At 42.1% G+C, this 17,889-nt stretch overlaps 1 protein-coding gene across 3 annotated transcripts in view; it reads left to right on the top strand.

The window, feature by feature from the left end:
* The window catches only part of LOC122540036 (parathyroid hormone/parathyroid hormone-related peptide receptor-like), a 114,520-nt gene that overhangs the window by 8,095 nt on the left and 88,536 nt on the right, over nucleotides 1-17,889 (top strand). For all 3 annotated transcript variants that reach the window (XM_043675359.1, XM_043675356.1, XM_043675357.1), the window contains exon 3: nucleotides 17,136-17,241. In XM_043675359.1, coding sequence (XP_043531294.1) covers nucleotides 17,136-17,241 — 106 coding nt within the window. The remainder of the gene's footprint in view (nucleotides 1-17,135; nucleotides 17,242-17,889) is intronic.

Below are 17,889 nucleotides of genomic sequence, written 5' to 3'. Positions count from 1 at the left end.
CCTTACTAAAGTCCATGTATATGACATCAACAGCCTTTCCTTCATCTATCAACTTGGTCACTTCCTCAAAGAACTCTATTAAGTTGGTAAGGCACGATCTCCCCCACACAAAACTATGTTGCCTATCACTGATAAGCCCATTCTTTTCTAAATATAAATAGATCCTATCCCTCAGTACCTTCTCCAGCAACTTTCCCACCACTGACGACAGGCTCACTGGTCTGTAGTTACCCGGAATATCCTTACTTCCCTTCTTGTACAGGGGGACAACATGAGCAACCCTCCAATCCTCTGGCACCTCACCTGTATTTAAGGATGCCATAAAGATATCTGTCAGGGCCCAAGCTATTTCCTGTCTCGCCTCCCTCAGCAACGTGATCCAGACTAATCAAACTTCTATCTCTAATCTCAAGATTCATCATGTTCCTCTCCTCAGTGAACACTGATGCAAAGTAATCATTCAGAATCTCACCCATTCTCTCAGGTTCAACACACAGCCTTCCTTCATTATCCTGTAGTGGACCAATCCTTTCTCTAGTTACCCGCTTACTTCTTATATAAGAATAAAATGCTTTGGGATTCTCCTTAATTCTGCTGATTAAAATTATACATGACTCCTTTTAGCCCGCTTGATTCCTCGTTTAACACTTGTCCTACTCTTCCGATATTCCTCCAGGGCCCATTCTGTTCCTAGCTGCCTAGACCTTATGTACCCTTCACTTTTCCTCTTGGCTAGTTGTACAATTTCTCCTGTCATTCATGGTTCAAGAATCTTGCCTTTCCTATCCTTTGCCTTCAACGGGACATGCTTATCCTACACTATCTTTAACCTATCTTTGAAAGCCTCCCACATATCAAAGGACTTCCCTTCAAATAGCTGTGTCCAATCCACATTTTCAAGCCCCTGTCTAATTTTGATATAAAGTTAAAAATCACACAACACCAGGTTATAGTCCAACAGGTTTAATTGGAAGCACACTAGCTTTCGGAGCGACGCTCCTTCATCAGGTGGTAGTGGAGGGCTCAATCCTAACACACAGAATTTATAGCAAAAATTTACAGTGTGATGTAACTGAAATTATACATTGAAAAATTGATTGTTAAGTCTTTCATCTATTTGAATACCATGATTGTTTCACTTCTTTCATGTGTAAATCACAAAACGTTTTTTAAAAAAGTTGCATTCTCAGGTTAGCTGTTAACAATGGGTGATAGCTAGACAATATGTTGAAGGTGTTAGCCCCCCTGTGTTCTCTGTCTATACCATGATGTTTAGATTGATTCTAATCTAAAAAGTGAGATAATGGAGTTTTACAGTGTGTATGTGTGTATAGGAGTGCCTGTGTGTGTGTGTCTGTGTGTGTGTGTAGGAGTATCTGTGTGTGTGTATAGTGCAATGGTGGTCACCTGTAATGTGACATGAACCCAAGGTCCCGGTTGAGGCCCTCCCTTTGGGTACCGAACGTATCTATCTGCCTCTGCTTGGCCACTTTTCTCTGCTGCCTGTCCCGAAGTCCACCTTGGACGATGGTCACCCGAAGGTCTGAGGCTAAATGTCCTGGACTGCTGAAATGTTCCCCAACTGGGAGGGAACACTCCTGTCTACTGATTGTTGTGCGGTGCCCATTCATCCATTGTCGTAGCCTTTGCTCAGTTTCCCAAATGTACCATGCCTCCGGGCATCCTTGCCTGCAACGTCTAAGATAGACAATGTTGGCTGAGTCACATGAGTACCTGCCATGTGACACAGATGCGCACACAGACACCCACACACACCCTTATAGACACACATTCCTGAAGAAGGGCTTATGCCTGAAACGTCGATTCTCCTGTTCCTTGGATGCTGCCTGACCTGCTGCACTTTTCCAGCAACACATTTTCTGCTCTGATCTCCAGCATCTGCAGCCCTCACTTTCTCCTCCTTATAGACGCACACACTCCCACACTCACACATGCACCCCCTCATAGACGTAAGACACTCTGCACTCACTACACACACACACATACACTTTCTCACACTTACAACCCCCAAACCAGACAGACACACACAGACAAAGACCCAACTGCACACATATATTTTGTGGGGTGAATTTGTACCTTCAGGGTTACATTGTACTTTGCTCAAAAACTGCATGCATTCATGTAGAACTCCATTAGAACTGGAATACAAGTCTGGTGACAATACCCACCACCTCTATGTAGATTAGATTAGATTATTTACAGTTTGGATCAGGCCCTCCAGCCCAACAAGTCCACACCGACGCACAAGCATTCCCCTACATTTACGCTTTCACCTAACACTACGGGCAATTTAGCACAGCCAATTCACCTAACCTACACATTTTTGGATTGCGGGAAGAAACCCACGCAGACATGGGGAGAATTTGCAAACTCCACACAGAGAGTCACCTGAGGCGGGAATTGAACCCGGGTCTCTGGCGCTGTGAGGCAGCTATGCTAACCACTGTGCCACCGTGCCGCCCATTCTCCATTACTCTACATTTCCCCCTGACTAATGCACCTAAGGGCAATTTAGCATGGCCAGTTCATCTAACTGGCACATCTTTGGATTGTCGGAGGAAACCGGAGCAAACCCACGCAGAAACGGGGAGAATGTGCAAACTTCACGCCGATATCGCCTGAGGCGGGAGTCATACACGGGCCCCTGGTGCTGTGAGGCAGCAGTGCTAACCACTGAGACAACGTGTTGCCCCGATTTTAAAAAAAACCTCATTATTTCAATTCGGCAATGGGATGTGAGCAACATTGACATTGGCTAACGTTCATTACCCATCCCTAAATGCCCTGGAGAAGGTTGTGGTAAGCTGTTTTCTTGAACTGCTGTTTTCTGGTTGGTGTAGGAAGACCCACAACCCACAGCATTTAGGGAGGGAATTGCAGGATTTTGACCATGAATCACTGAAGGAACAGCAAGATATTTCCAAATCAGGATGGTGAATGGCTTGGAGGGGAACTTATAGGTGATGATGTTTCCATGTATCTGCTGCCCTTGTCCTTCTTGATGGTAAAGGTCATGTTGCAATGCATTTCTGGCACTGTGGGCTTGGGTGGGGGCAGCAAATGTCGAAGTTATTCGATGTGGGACCAACAAAGTGGGCTACTTTGTCCTAGCTGGTGTCAAGCTACTTGAGTTGTATTGAAAGTGCATCATCCAGGCAAGTGGGGAATATTTCATCATACTCCTGGTTTGTGCCTTGTAGGTGATGGGCAGGCTTTGGTAAACTAAGAGGTGAATTATTCACTGCAGGATTCCTAGCCACTGACCTGCTCTTGTAGCCATTGTATTTATATGGCTAGTTCAGTCCAATTTCTATCCAATTGAATATCTGTACTGTCAATGTCACATTTCAGTAACACTTCTATTAACATTTGGTTAATAGTTAATTTTTTTGTAGACTATGAAACATATGTAAATGTTCTTGATTACTTTTCAATATTTATTAAAGACTTCTTGGCTTCTTACATGTTCCTACTCTATAAACAGTCTAAATGCAGATTATTCACCAGTTCCTGCTGCTAATATGTAAGTTTTTTTTAGGTTAGATTACTTACAGTGTGGAAACAAGCCCTTCGGCCCAACAAGTCCACACCGCCCCGCCGAAGCGCAACCCACCCATAGCAATTTAGCATGGCCAATTCACCTAACCTGTACATCTTTGAACTGTGGGAGGAAACCGGAGCACCCAGAGGAAACCCACGCAGACACTGGGAGACACGGGGAATATGTGCAAACTCCACACAGTCAGTCGCCTGAGGCGGGAATTGAACCCGGGTCTCTGGCGCTGTGAGGCAGCAGTGCTAACCACTGTGCCACCGTGCCACCCACCGGCAATATTTACTGATATTTCTTTCCATTAATTTCAAAAACACTTTAATAAGAATATTTCAGTTAATTGTTTTCTGTTTCTTTGATAAGCTAATGAATTATCAGTGTCTAAAATCTTTTGAAATGTCTGCTTTGGTATATATTTCATCACAAATGTCTGTTATCACTTCTAACCCTGTTTTTCCAAGGGTTTTTAGATGTTCTGGTGCTACTTTTCCAATGAATAGAGCTTTTCCTGCATATCAATTTCAAAGGATTCTTTACCTTTGATATCATAAATTGTGTGAATAATCAATAAATTCTTATTTGTTTATGACAACACAGTTTACCACTCTCTTCTATTGAAGATAATGTCAACAGTAGTCATAGTAGTAATGCTGTGTGTGCTTCGGATTCCTTTCCTTGATTGAAAGTGAAATCAAAAGACTGGTTCATGTCTCTTTGTTATGAAGTGAAGTTTCAGGTAACCATCTGACAACCATCTCCTCCTTCTAAAGATGAGCAAATTATGAATAGGAACACAGATATTTATTGAAATTACTTCTGGGCTATCACTTAGGGATCAGATTCACACCCTGGCCAATTAAACCAACAAAGTCCTCCTCACTGAGATCTGGGGATCTGAGCCAAAGTGGAGAGAGTTGTCCCAATTACTAGTCATGCATGTCCATTAGCCAATGTTCCAGACCCGTCACCCCATTGGCAGGAAAGACCCAGCAGAGATGGTAGGTAGCACTGTGGTGTACTGTTGGGAGGCTGTGACTTACAAAGTCCTCAACATTTTCACCAGACCTCATGAAGTTTCCTAGCATCATGTCAAACTGATTATCACCTCCTGGACTTCCTGAGCTGAATCAATGCTCCTCCATTGGAAGTAACACTGCAAATGGCAAAGACACGGTGTAATCTGATGGGAGGCTTCAATACCCTTCACCAAGACATGGTAACACCACTATGGATGGAGTCCTAAAGGACATAGTTGCCAGATTGGACATGGAGCCAGAGACCAACAAGGTGGAAAAACCCCACTTGATCATGTCCTCACCAATCGATCTGTTGCAGAAGCATCTGTTCATGACAGTACTGGTAGGATTAACCACTGCACATTGTGGAGGTAAATCCCATGTGAGGAAAAGATACAGAAGAGGATGAACAAATGCCAGCTGAAGAGGTTAAATAGGTCCTGCATTGCTGCAATTGATTGGGAAGATCGGGAACTTGGATCTTGTGGAAGGCAGCCATCTCTTTTTGAGCTCAGACCCAACTTGATGGGGAGAGCTTGAGTACGTTGGGCCAATTTGTGCTGTCAATCAGAAGAAGGAGAGGCAAATACTTTGAAAAGCAGAATTTTTTAATGGGCTTGACAGTCAGCAAATGTTTCCCCAACTCTGAGTCCAGAATCAGGGCACACTGTCTCAGAATAAGGAGCACATTTAAATTAAAAATCACACAACACCAGGTTATAGTCCAACAGGTTTAATTGGAAGTACACTAGCTTTCGGAGCGACGCTCCTTCATCAGGTGATAGTGGAGGGCTCGATCGTAACACAGAATTTATAGCAAAAATTTGCAGTGTGATGTAACTGAAATTATACATTGTAAAATTGATTGTCTGTTAAGCCTTTCATCTGTTAGAATACAGTGATAGTTTCACTTCTTTCATGTGTTAATCACAAAACCCTTTTTTTTAAAGTTGCATTCTCGGGTTAGCTGTTAACAATGGTGATAGCTAGACAATATGTTGAAGGTGTTAGTCCCCTGTGTTCAGTAAGGCATCTCACCTGCTCGTGCTGCTATTTCCATGCCCATATATCCACACTTCATGAGGACTGACAGTCAACTTTGAATTCATACCATGGCTGACGTGTTTCAGGAGATTAGATAGAAATTTTAGAGCCGGCGATTAGAGAAAGAAATATTTGTATGTATATAGCAATTTTCATGATCTTAAAGTACTTCACAGTCAATTAAGTACTTCTGAATCACAGTCTTTGTGTAACGGCAGAAATATTAGAGTCTGAGAGTTGTGCAATGTGTGGAAGTTGGAGCTGGAGTAGGCAGTTTGGCCCCTTGAGTCTGCTCTGCCATTCAGTCAGGTCATGGTTGATCTAATTGTGATCTTAACTTCACTTTCTCACCTCTTTCCTTTAACACTGGATTCTCTTCCTAATTAACACACTCTCTAATCCAGCCTTGAGTAATCCAGCCTTGAGTAATCCAGCCTTGAGTAAACAAGCTTCTCTTGCTCTTTATGAATTCCAAAGGTAAAAGGCACTCTGAGACAGGAAATTCCTCCCCATCACCATGTGCCCCTCAGCTTGAAATTCTCTCATTAGGGAAACATCCTTTCCAGCTTGTCACAAATAAGATCACTTCCTATTCTTATAAATGGTATGAGTATAACCTACTCAACCCTTCCTCAGAAGACAACCCTTCCATTTCAGGAAAGGCTTCCGATGTAAACATCTCCTTCCTTATGTGAGGAAACTGTGACTTCCCTAATGTTCAGTATTGTTGTGGAATGATATCCCCACTTTTTTACCCCAGCCCCCTTGCAATAAATGCTAACAATCTATTTGTATTCTAAACCACTCGGTATATCTGTATGCTAGCTTTTTGTGATTCACATACAAGGATACCCACATGTCTCTGTTCTGCAGCATTCTGCAATCTCTAGATATTTTTTCTGTTCTTCCTGCCAAAGTGAACCACGTCATAGTTCCCCACATTGTATTCCATATATCACATCTTTGCCCAGTTAGTTATCCTTTCCATAGGTTAGGTGAATTGACCATGCTAAATTGCCCATAGTGTTAGGTTCGTTAGTCAAGAGTAAATAGAGGGTAGGGGAATGGGTCTGGGTTGGCTGCTCTTTGGAGGGTTGGTGTGGACTTGTTGGGCCGAAGAGCCTGTTTCCACACTGTAATTAATCTAATCTATATAGACTGTGTATTCAGACTGTGCATCTTCCTTACAACTTCTTTTCCTCTCTATCTTTACATGATCAGTAAGTTTGGCTAAAATGCAACCAAACCGTTCTTCCATGCAGGGAATATAGATAATAAATTGTCCAGGCCCCAGCATTGATCCTGTGGTACACCACTAAATGGAACATAGGACACAGAACAGTACAACACAGGAACAGGCCTTTCAGCCCACTGTGTCTATGCCGACCATTACACCATTCTAGACTAACCCCATCTGGCTGCACGTCGTCTGTATTCCTCCATTCACTGCCTGTTCATGCATCTGTCTAAGTTCCTCTTAAACGTTGCTATCATCTCTGCTTATACCACTTCCCCTGATAGCTCTTTCTAGGCACCGACCACTTTTCCCCTCTCACCTTAAACTTATGCCTCCTAATATTTGACACTTCCACCCTGAGAAAAAGACTCCGACTATCCATTCCATCAATGTCTCTCATAATGTTATATACTTCTGTCAGCCTCCAATACTCTAGTGAAAATAGTCCAAATTTATCCAACCTCTCCTTAGAGCTAATAAACTCCAATCCAGGCAGTATCCTGGTAAACTTCTTGCACCCTATCCAAAGTCTCCACATCTTTCTAATAGTGTGTGAAATAACTCCGCAGAGGCCAGTATCCCGTCATCAAGTCCCCCTTCATTTACACATGCATGGTATTTGACACACATCAAGCTTCCACAGAGTCAGCTCTCAGAGTCAACAGAACCTCTGACACTCCCATTTTTCTCTGTCAGTCAGGAGTCCCTGATTGGGCCAGGTTAACAGCTCAATCAGGGAACTCCTATTGTATAAAGTCAACCTGGCTGACCTTGTTGCAATCACTACAGTGTGGTGACCAGAAGTGCACACGATACTCCAAATATGGTCTAACTAAAGTTTTATACAGCTGCAACATGACTTGCGAACTTATATACTCAATATTCTGACTGATGAAAGGATGCATGCCTTATGCCTTCTTTACCACTTCATCCACTTGTTTTGTCACTTTCAGGGAGTTATGGGCTTCTTCTCCAAGATCCCTCTGTATATCAATGCTCCTAAAGGTCATGCTATTTACTGTACACTTTCCTCTTGCATTTGACCTCCAAAAATGCATCACCTCACACTTGTTTAGATTAACACCATCTGCCATTTCCCTGCCTAACTTTCCAACTGCTCCATATTCTGCTGTATCCTTTGATAACCTTATCCACTATACATAACTCCACCAATTTTCTTGTCACCTGAAAACTTACTAATCAATCTACATTTTCATCTAAATCATTTATATGCATTGCAAACAACAGAGGTCTTTGTGCAACAGCTCCTTGAAAGTGGAGTTGTAGGTAGATGGGATAGTGAAGAAGGTGTTTGGTATGCTTTCCTTTATTGGTCAGAGCATTTAGTATAGGAATTGGGAGGTCATGTTACAGCTGTACAGGGCAATGGTTAAGCTACTTTTGAAATATTGTGTGCAGTCCTGGTCTCCTTCCTATAGGAAGGACGTTGTGAAACTTGAAAGGGTTCAGAAAAGCTTTACAAGGATGTTGCCAGGGTTGGAGCGTTTGAGCTATAGGGAGAGGCTGAATAGGCTAGGGTATTTTCCCTAGAGTGTTGGAGGCTGAGGGGTGACCTTATAGAGCTTTATAAAATCATGAGGGGCATGGATACGATAAATAGGCAAGGTCTTTTCCCTGGGGTGGGGGAGTCCAGAACTAGAAGGCATAGGTTTAGGGTGAGGGGGAACAATTTAAAAGGAACCTAAGGGGCAACTTTTTCATGCAGAGGGTGATGGGTGTATGGAATGAGCTGCCAGAGGAAGTGTTGGATGCTGGTACAATTACAGCATTTAAAAGGCATCTGGATGGGTATATGAATAGGAAGGGTTTAGATGGTATGGGCCAAGTGCTGGCAAATGCGACTAGATTAATTTAAGATATCTGGTCGGCATGGACGAGTTGGATTGAAGGGTCTGTTTCCATGCTGTACATCTCTGGTCACTTCCAGTCAGAAAACAGCCTTCCACAACTACTCTCTGCAGCTCATTCCATATGCGTACCACCCTCTTTGTAAAAATGTTGCCCCTCAGGTTCCCTTTTATTCTTTCCCCTAAAATCTTAAACTCTAGTCCACGATTACCCAACCCTGGGAAAAAGACTGAGTACATTCACCCTATCCATGCCTCTCATAATCCGATACATCTCTATAGGATCCCCCCCTCAGTCTCCTATGCTCCAAAGAGAAAAGTCCAACTTGTCCATCCTTTCCCTGTAACTCAGACCCTTGAGTCCTGGCAACATCCTTGTAACTTCTGTAAGTTTTAAGATAGTTATAGATAAGGATAAGACTGGCCCTTAGGTCAAAGTGCTAATTTTGGAAGGCTAGTTACAACAGTATTAGGCTAGAATTGGAGAAATTCAACTGGGGGCAGCTGTTTGAGGGTAGAGTCATATCTGACACGTAGGAGGCCAGTGGCTCAAGATCTGCATGCGTTTATGAGGATGAAAAATAATTTGGAGAGATCCAGGAGCCTAGGATGCCAAGAGATGTTGGATGGTTAGTCAAAAACAGAAAAGAAGCATATGTAAGTTTTAGGAAATGAAAATCAGACAAGATCTTTGGGGATTATAAAGGAAGCAGCAAAAAAAAACTTAAACAAGAAATTACGAGAGCTAGAAAGAGCCATGAAATGTCCTTTGTGAGTAGGATTAAAGGGAATCCGAAGGTATTTTATTCTTATATTAGGAGCAAGGGAAAGGGTAGATCCACTCAAGGAGAAAGGAAGGAATTTGTGTGTGGAGACAGAGGAAGTGAGTGAGATTCTGAATGAGACCTTCACATTGGTATTCAACAAGGAGAAGGACATGGGTGGTGGTAAGCTTAAAGCAGACTGTGTTGATGTTCTGAGTCATATTTATATTAAGGAGAAGGAGGTATTGAGTGTCTTTAAAAACATTCAGATAGATAAGTTCCTAGGATCTGATAAGATCTATCCCAAGTTACTGAATGAGGGAAAGGAGGAGATTGCTGAGGCCCTGACAGAGATTTCAGTATCCTCTTTAATTACAGACAAGGTCCTTAAAGATTGGCGAATAGCCAATGTTGTTCCTTTGGTTAAGAAGAACAACAAGGAAAATCCATGAAATTATTGGCCGTTGAGCCTTACATTAGTAGCAGGTAAATTATTGAAGAAGATTCCTAGGGACAGGATTTGCTTGCATTTGCATAAGAATGGAAATATTAGGGTTAGTCAGCAGGGGAGATCTTCACTCACAAAGTTGATTAAGTTTTTTGAGGAAGTGACAAATGTGATTGATGAGGAAAGGGCAGTGGATGTTGTCAACCGTGTTGTTTTTATATCTTTCCATGATCTGCTTTTCTATCTGTTGCTCTATCTCCCACTGGCTATTGGGAAGCCTATAGTGTAAGTCCCTCCTCCCTACCTTTTATCTTAGCCTGCTGGACAAACTTTCCTCATTCCTGAAGAAGTGCTTATGCCCGAAACGTCGATTCTCCTGTTCCCTGGATGCTGCCTGACCTGCTGCGCTTCTCCAGCAACACATTTTCAGCTCTGATCTCCAGCATCTGCAGACCTCACTTTCTCCTCAAGCCTATAGTGTAACCCCATCATAGTGACTGCACCGTTCTTCTTCCTGAGTTCTGCCAGTATGGCCTCACTGGATGAACCCTCCAACATGAACAGTTGTGATATTCTCCTTAATCAGTAATGCAACTCCTCCAGCTCTTTTACATCTCTCTCTATCATGCCTGAAACATCAGGAATGTTGAACTGCCAGTTCTGCCCTTCTCTCAACCCAGTTTCTGTAATGGTTACAGATTGCCAAGTTGAAGATTTTAGAGTATTAGCTGTCAGCAGTTCCAACATTTTATGGGTCAGACTCATTACTCCTGATCCTTCTCATTGTATCAGTAGCTTGATTAATACCAATGAGAGGAAGGATGTCCAGCACATTGTACTTAATAGCTACTTATATTTCAATTCAGATACATGATTGCCCCTTGTGAGACACAGAATCAATGTAAAAGTATGCACACATTACTACTTTGGTCAAAAGCTGTTAGCACACATAACAATCAATTAGGAATGTTCTGCAACTCTGGTTAGTTCCTCTTAGAAACAACCCTTCTATCTTGATTAGTGGAACTTATCTTGTGGTGTCAGTTAATCCTTTCAAGTGCTAATTGTCTTTTATAAGACAAAATAACTCAAATATCTTTATTCTCTGTTCCCTGTTAGGTAGTGAATCCACTAGTCATACAAACATACTACAGTATCTCCAAAAACGTGATTCTTTATTATCCAGTGTCACAAATTTGATTCATCCAATCGATATGAAGATTAAAGTCTTCCATCTTGTTGCAGTCCTTTCTTACAATTCTTACAAGTCTCTTGATTTTTCAGGGCAGTACAGTGACACAGTGGTTAGCACTGTTGCCTCACACAGTGCCAGGAGCCTGGGTATGATTCCAGCCTTGGGTGACCGTGTGTAGTTTGCACATTCTCGCCTTGTCTCCAAGTGCTCCAGTTTCCTCCTACAGTCCCAAGATGTGAAACTTAGGTGGATTGGCCATGCTAAAGTGGCCTGTCGTGTCCATAGATATACAGGTTAGGTGGATTAGCCAAGGTAAATGTAAGGTTACAGGGACAGGGTAGGATACGCTTTGGAGGGTCAGTACAGACTTGATAGGCCAAATGGCCTGTATCTGCCCAGTTCTGTTGCACCCCAACCTGCCTGGAGTGAAGACATGGCAGGCTGGTCCTCTTATAACAAGCTGGCCTGTTGAATTCAGATGTTGCCTAGCTCCTCCTCCACAAGAATCCTTCCTCAGTTTACCTGAAACCTGTTAACATAAATTAACCCTTTCAGACTGAGATGAATCTATAATTAATATATTTTTCCTGTGGTGTAGACACCCAGATTTGAATGCAGCACTCCAGATGTGGGTCAAACCAATGCCCAGTAAACCAGCTAAAACAGCCATGATCTTCATTAAAGGAGGGTTCTTGTGGTGTAGTGGTAATGTCCCTGCCTCTGAAATGCAAGGTTCCATTTGCTTTACAGGTGTCATAATGCATCTGAATGGGTTGATTAAAAATCATGTCTTTTTAAGGTTTTCGCCTGAATACACAGTTCCCTTGGTATCACTACACCGTTTCTGGGATTTTAGTTGCTGAGCTGACTGGCAATTCAGCAAGTGAGGTACAACAGGAGGCAGTCTCCGTTTCTCATCGCCAGTTGGTTTCAATAACATTCTTGGTATTTTTGTTCACTGATGTGTGAGAGTGTCACTGTGTGATGTGTTTAGCTTGTCAGTTATGTGCAAAGATATTTCATTGGCTGAGACAGGCTGCTGAAAGCCATGGCAGGCATTGTGTGTATACAGTGTACTGACCACAGATCTAACAATTCTAAGACAGGTCGGGCACATACTCGAGAGACAGAAGTAGTCTCTTTGTGTGCACACTGTGTTTCTTTATGTTTCTTTATCTTGGCAGCCTTGAAGTGCCTTAACCTCTTGACATTAGAAGCTCTGTATGATACGTTAACAGGTTCTTGGAATGAACATTGTCACACCAACCTCACTGGGCATTCAGCAAACTCCTCCAAGTTACACATATACCCTGAAGACAAACGTGGCACAGCTACAATAGAAGTCACTCTCAATATTTCACAAACTCTCTTTGACTTGGCAGCGCAACCACAGAAAATTAAACAGGACAGAAACTAATTCAAATTAACAAATACAGAGTGACTCTGGGTAATACTGAGTCATTTACAATCTATATCAATAACCTGCATGAAGGGACTAAATTTATGAGCTGCTAAATTTGCTGATGATATAGACAAGTAAAAGTTAGGTTGTGAAGAGGAGAAAGAGAATTTGAAAAAGGGATATAAAGAGTGTTATATTCGCAGCTGATCCTAGTACTGGATTTGTAAGATTCTGGAGTGAAATCTAGCCTGATAATCAATAAGATTTGTCTTATGCTGTTAGGTTACTATGATGGCCAGTCACTGAACATGTTTACATGAGGCTGCCGACAATGTTCCCTTTAAACTGTGTGACCACAAGGAACGTCCACACACCTTGCTTGGTGTGCCGATGTAATGCTTCTGCTTCTGGAAGTTACTACTGCGATCTGACCTCAGAGATCCATGCATCAACAAGAAACATGATAGGGAATGTTGCCTGTAATGTTATTTTGAAAGAAAAAGCATCAAAATTGATCAGACAGAAGGTTAAATCAGATCACCTGATGTGAATCTCTCTTTTATTGCCTCTCCCTGAGATGCGCAGACACTAGCTACTTCACTGAATCTGCCAACTGAACTTTAAGAAAAGTCCCCTCTACTTAAACTGCTAAAAAATGTTAAGACATCTTGGCAGTTCTGAACGTCTACCACAAACTAAACTGTTCTTCTGCTGATATCGTACTGTTAATCTTGACTGGAATCTGGTTTGAGCCCTTGGTATGTCTTTTTCTATCTCACATAAGTTCAACTTTGTAAACGTTTCATCAGCTAACTCACCAGGTTAACTTATTTAATCAGTTATCTGAAATCACATGCTTTCTTGGATATGATATTTAAATGCACCATTCAAGAATGACTTTAGATCACATAAGAAATCACTAGAACTAAAACCAGAAACACATTTACTATTAAAATCCAATTCACAAATGATAATATATTATGCACTTTTACCCTGATAAGGTTAAGTAAGTGGGCAAAAAATTGGCAGATGGAACATGTGGTAGGAAAGTGTCTGCTTTGGCAGGAAAATAAATATAAAATTAGTGTTCTATTCTAGTGGAAAGAGACATGCAGACCGCTACAACACAGGAGAGCAGGCAGCCCTGCTAAATGAATCATGAAATGTTATGATGCAAGTGGTTAGGAAAGCAAATGGGATGTTGGGGTTAAGTACAAGTGAAGTCAAATATAAAGTTATATAAATGCAGTAGAAGCAGCTTAGAGAATGGTCACTCAATTGATTCCTGGAATGATATGTACGCAGCTTTAAATAATTGTATCCCAATCATTATCCACCTCAGCAGGAATATGATTGATGAACGCCACTGTTTGTTCATCATTCTGAAACAGCAGTGATAGGAGTCAGATATACGATCTTTAGCTCCCAGTGAACATTAGCTATAAATACTCTTATCTTTAATACTGTTTCACCAATCCTTCAGTGTGATTGATATGTTTACATACAAAAGGAGAATGTCACATTAAGGAAGCTGAACCAAAAACAGAAATTGCCGGGGAAATTCAGCAAGTCTGATAACAATTGTGAGAGAAAACAGTCAATGTTTCAAGATACATGATTCTTCATCAGAACTGGACCTGAAACATTAAGTCCGCTTTCTCTCTGCAGATGCTGACAGTTCTGCTGAGTTTCTTCTGCAAGTCCTCTTTTTGTTTGAGATTTCCAGTGTCTGCAGTTCTTTGGTTTTACATGATGGCAGCTGGAGGCTTCTGAAGATGTTTGAAATTTTTTTTTAGATTTAGATTACTTACAGTGTGGAAACAGGTCCTTCGGCCCAACAAGTCCACACCGACCTGCCGAAGAGCAACCCACCCACACCCAATCCCCTACATTTACCCCTTCACCTAACACTACAGGCAATTTAGCATGGCCAATTCACCTACCCTGCACATCTATGGATTGTGGGAGGAAACTGGAGCACCTGGAGAAAACCCGCACAGACACTGGGAGAACTTGCAAAACTCCACACAGTCACCCGAGGCTGGAATCAAACATGGGTCCCTGGCACTGTGATGCAGCAGTGCTAACCGCTGAGCCACCATGCCACCCTTTCAGTGATAGATTACATGCATGAGGCTGATGTGTGACAGGGTTCACCAGCTTATCTAGGATGTTGAACAGGTGGTAAAGTAGAGCATGAGAGAAGTGCACACTTTATTGCATGATAGGTTGAAGTGTACATGAGATTTTGGAGGAGAGGAATTGAATGAGTGAAACAAAATTGCCTTTGTTGAGGCCCCAATCCTCTTTCATCAAATCAGATATTGTAAAATGCTTTAAAGTGTGGTCATAGTTCATCATTATAGTCTTGTTCAGAGCTGACTCCTTCACATGGTTATAAAGTAACTGCTGTGGAGTGGAATCTGGATGAACTTTGCAGCAGCAGTAAGTCAGTTTGAGACCTTGCATTCTGTACTGTAGCATGGTTACGCAGGCTCCTGATCTGCTGTCTGGGGTCTTTTATGTTCATTTGTGGATTTCTCTCACTCCTGTTACTTTTAGTATTATCTATGCAGCTACTGTTGGAAAACCTGAAGGACATCTCAGAGCCTCAGTGTGAGATTTTAACACATTACAGATCGTGTGTCTGTGAGAGTAGCAGCTGAGGCCTTGTTTGTTATGTCTATAGTTTCAGTTATTAACCAAGAGGAATTAAGGGCAGAGGTATACCAGGTTTTGAGTGTGTGCAGAAGTAATTGAATATGTCTATGGCTTAGAGTTGGCACCTGTTCTATCACTGGAAATACGAACATGTATTGCACTATTTACATCATTTTATTGTTCTTTTATTTCATCACTTTGTGGGCATCAGGGGCAAGACTGGACTCTGTTGTCCATCCACTGACAGCCTTCAGGTGAGTGACATGCTCAGCCATTTCAGAGGGCAGGAAAGTGTCAATAATGTGGCCATGGGTCAGAAGTCACATGTACATTAGGTATGACAGTCTAAATATAAGTGTGACATTTTTATGTGAGTGTGTGAGCATCAGTGTTTGAATATCATTGTCTTAGGCCTGAATATTTCTGATTAATTCGAGAGCCCTACATCAGCTGGAAATGCGTGCCCCCAGGACTGTGTACTGACTGCCAGACTTCCCCTTGAATGCACCCAATGGCAACTAATAGCTTCCAACTCAGTGGGCCAACGTTACCTTTTGCATCAATGACTACAGGGGAAATTGCCAGACAGAAATAAAATCTGATTTTGGGTTACTCGAAAGTATATCAAAATAAAGAAGAGAAAATAATACAAGTAATGTTACTTTTGTTCAAAATATCCTGATGCTGAGGAAACATTGTTTTATTTTATATGCAAACTACCCTGCACTACTGTTCATATATGACTTAGTTGTGATTGTAGTAAACAAAAACATTGAAACCCAATCTGGTAATTCAGGTAATGTTGCTAGTGTTTGAGCCATGTTGTATTCTGTGCTATTATATATATGTACCATTTTTGTATAAGCTGTTTGTTCATTTTTAACTGGGGAAGAATATTACAGGATCTAGGCATTTTGTTACAATGTCTTCTCTGTTCTGGAGGTATAAGTAAAGTTGGGTGATAATGGCTGCTTGCAATTGAACATGGTTTAGTCTTAATCAGCGCAATTCTCACCAGGGGTTAAAGTTTGAGATCCGTAACACAGGCAAAGGCCTGAAAGGTTGTGTTTTAATATTCTTTGGAATGTGGGTGATGCGATATGTGGCAAGCACCAAGTTAGTCTGCATGACGTATATCATAGTCAGGTTCTTATTGAAATTGATGTCACATTTATTAATAACACTATTTATTTGGTTGTAATATCACAGACTTATACACATCATCTGGGGTTTATGTTTACTGATGTAATGTACTGATGCATAACTGACTGACTGAGCACATTACAATAAAACAAAGAATTATGGATGCTGAAAACCTGAAACAAAAACAAAAGTTGCTGCAGAATCTCAGCAGGTCTGGCAGTATCCATGTAGAGAGAAACAGAATTAACATTTCAGATCCAGCAACCAGGTTCTGAAGAAGGGTCACTGGACCCATAACATTAACTCTGCTTTCTCTCCACAGATGCTGCCACTCCTGCTGAGTTTCTCCAGCAATTTTTGTGACTGAGCACACCACACTGCCTTTATTACATGCACAGTGTGACTGAAGGTAAGGTGCATAGCCTTCTACCAGAACATCAAACAATGTAATATCACAAGCTGTCTTAAAGGTTGCAGGTTTGTCAAATCTGGAATCTGTTCTAATAACTAGGCATCGCTGACAGGAACTATCCATTACAGATAGGGACAGGGGGCAGAATGAGAGATTGAGGGCAGAGAAGCATTTAAGGGGTTGGGGGGGAAAGTTCCAGTAGAAGGAAGTCAGGGCTGATGACTGGCAATCAGGGGTCAATGTGAGAGACAGTGGGACAAGGAATCAAGCCAGAAGGAGAAGGTTAAAAAGTCAGGTTAGAGGGCAGGGGGTCACTGGGATAGTGTCAAATTTGTTTTTTGATAGTGTTTCTCATTTCCCTAAACTGACAGGTTGATGCTGATGATGTCATCACTAAAGAGGAGCAAATTTATCGGCTATTTGAGGCAAAGCAAAGTTGTGAAAGGAATCTGAAAAGAAGACCAGCTCAGAAAGCAGGTAAAGTATTCAGAAAGAGCAGCGTCAAATTGCATTTGAACTTCGAAAACTTCTCAACTGGGATAAACAGAGAACTAGGTCAGATTAACTGGACAGAAAAATCAGCAAATAAAACCAGAGAAATGTTGAGAAGATGAATGTGATTCAAAATCAAATTATTCCCACGGTGAGGCAAAGACAGAGCAGTGAAAGTTAACTGCTGCCTCAGAGCGCCAAGGACCCGGGTTCAATTCCAGCCTCGGGGGGGAGGGGGTGACTCTGTGTGGAGTTTGCACGTTCTCCCCATGTCTGCGTGGGTTTCCTCTGTGTGCTCCAGTTTCCTCCCACTGTCCAAAGATGTTCAGGGCAGGGTGAATGACCTACTCTTGGGAAATAAGGCAGAGCAGGTGACTGAGGTGTCAGTGGGGGAGCACTTTAGGGCCAGCGACCATAATTCTAATCGTTTTAAAATAGTGATGCAAAAGGATAGACCAGATCTAAAAATTGAAGTTCTAAATAGGTGGGCGGCACGGTGGCACAGTGGTTAGCACTGCTGCCTCACAGCGCCAGAGACCCGGGTTCAATTCCCGCCTCAGGCGACTCTCTGTGTGGAGTTGCACTCTCCCCGTGTCTGCGTGGGTTTCCTCCGGGTGCTCCGGTTTCCTCCCA

The sequence above is a fragment of the Chiloscyllium plagiosum genome, chromosome 33 (assembly GCF_004010195.1).
Source record: "Chiloscyllium plagiosum isolate BGI_BamShark_2017 chromosome 33, ASM401019v2, whole genome shotgun sequence".
NCBI lineage: Eukaryota > Metazoa > Chordata > Chondrichthyes > Orectolobiformes > Hemiscylliidae > Chiloscyllium > Chiloscyllium plagiosum.
This window is presented reverse-complemented; position numbering and strand designations above follow the sequence as displayed.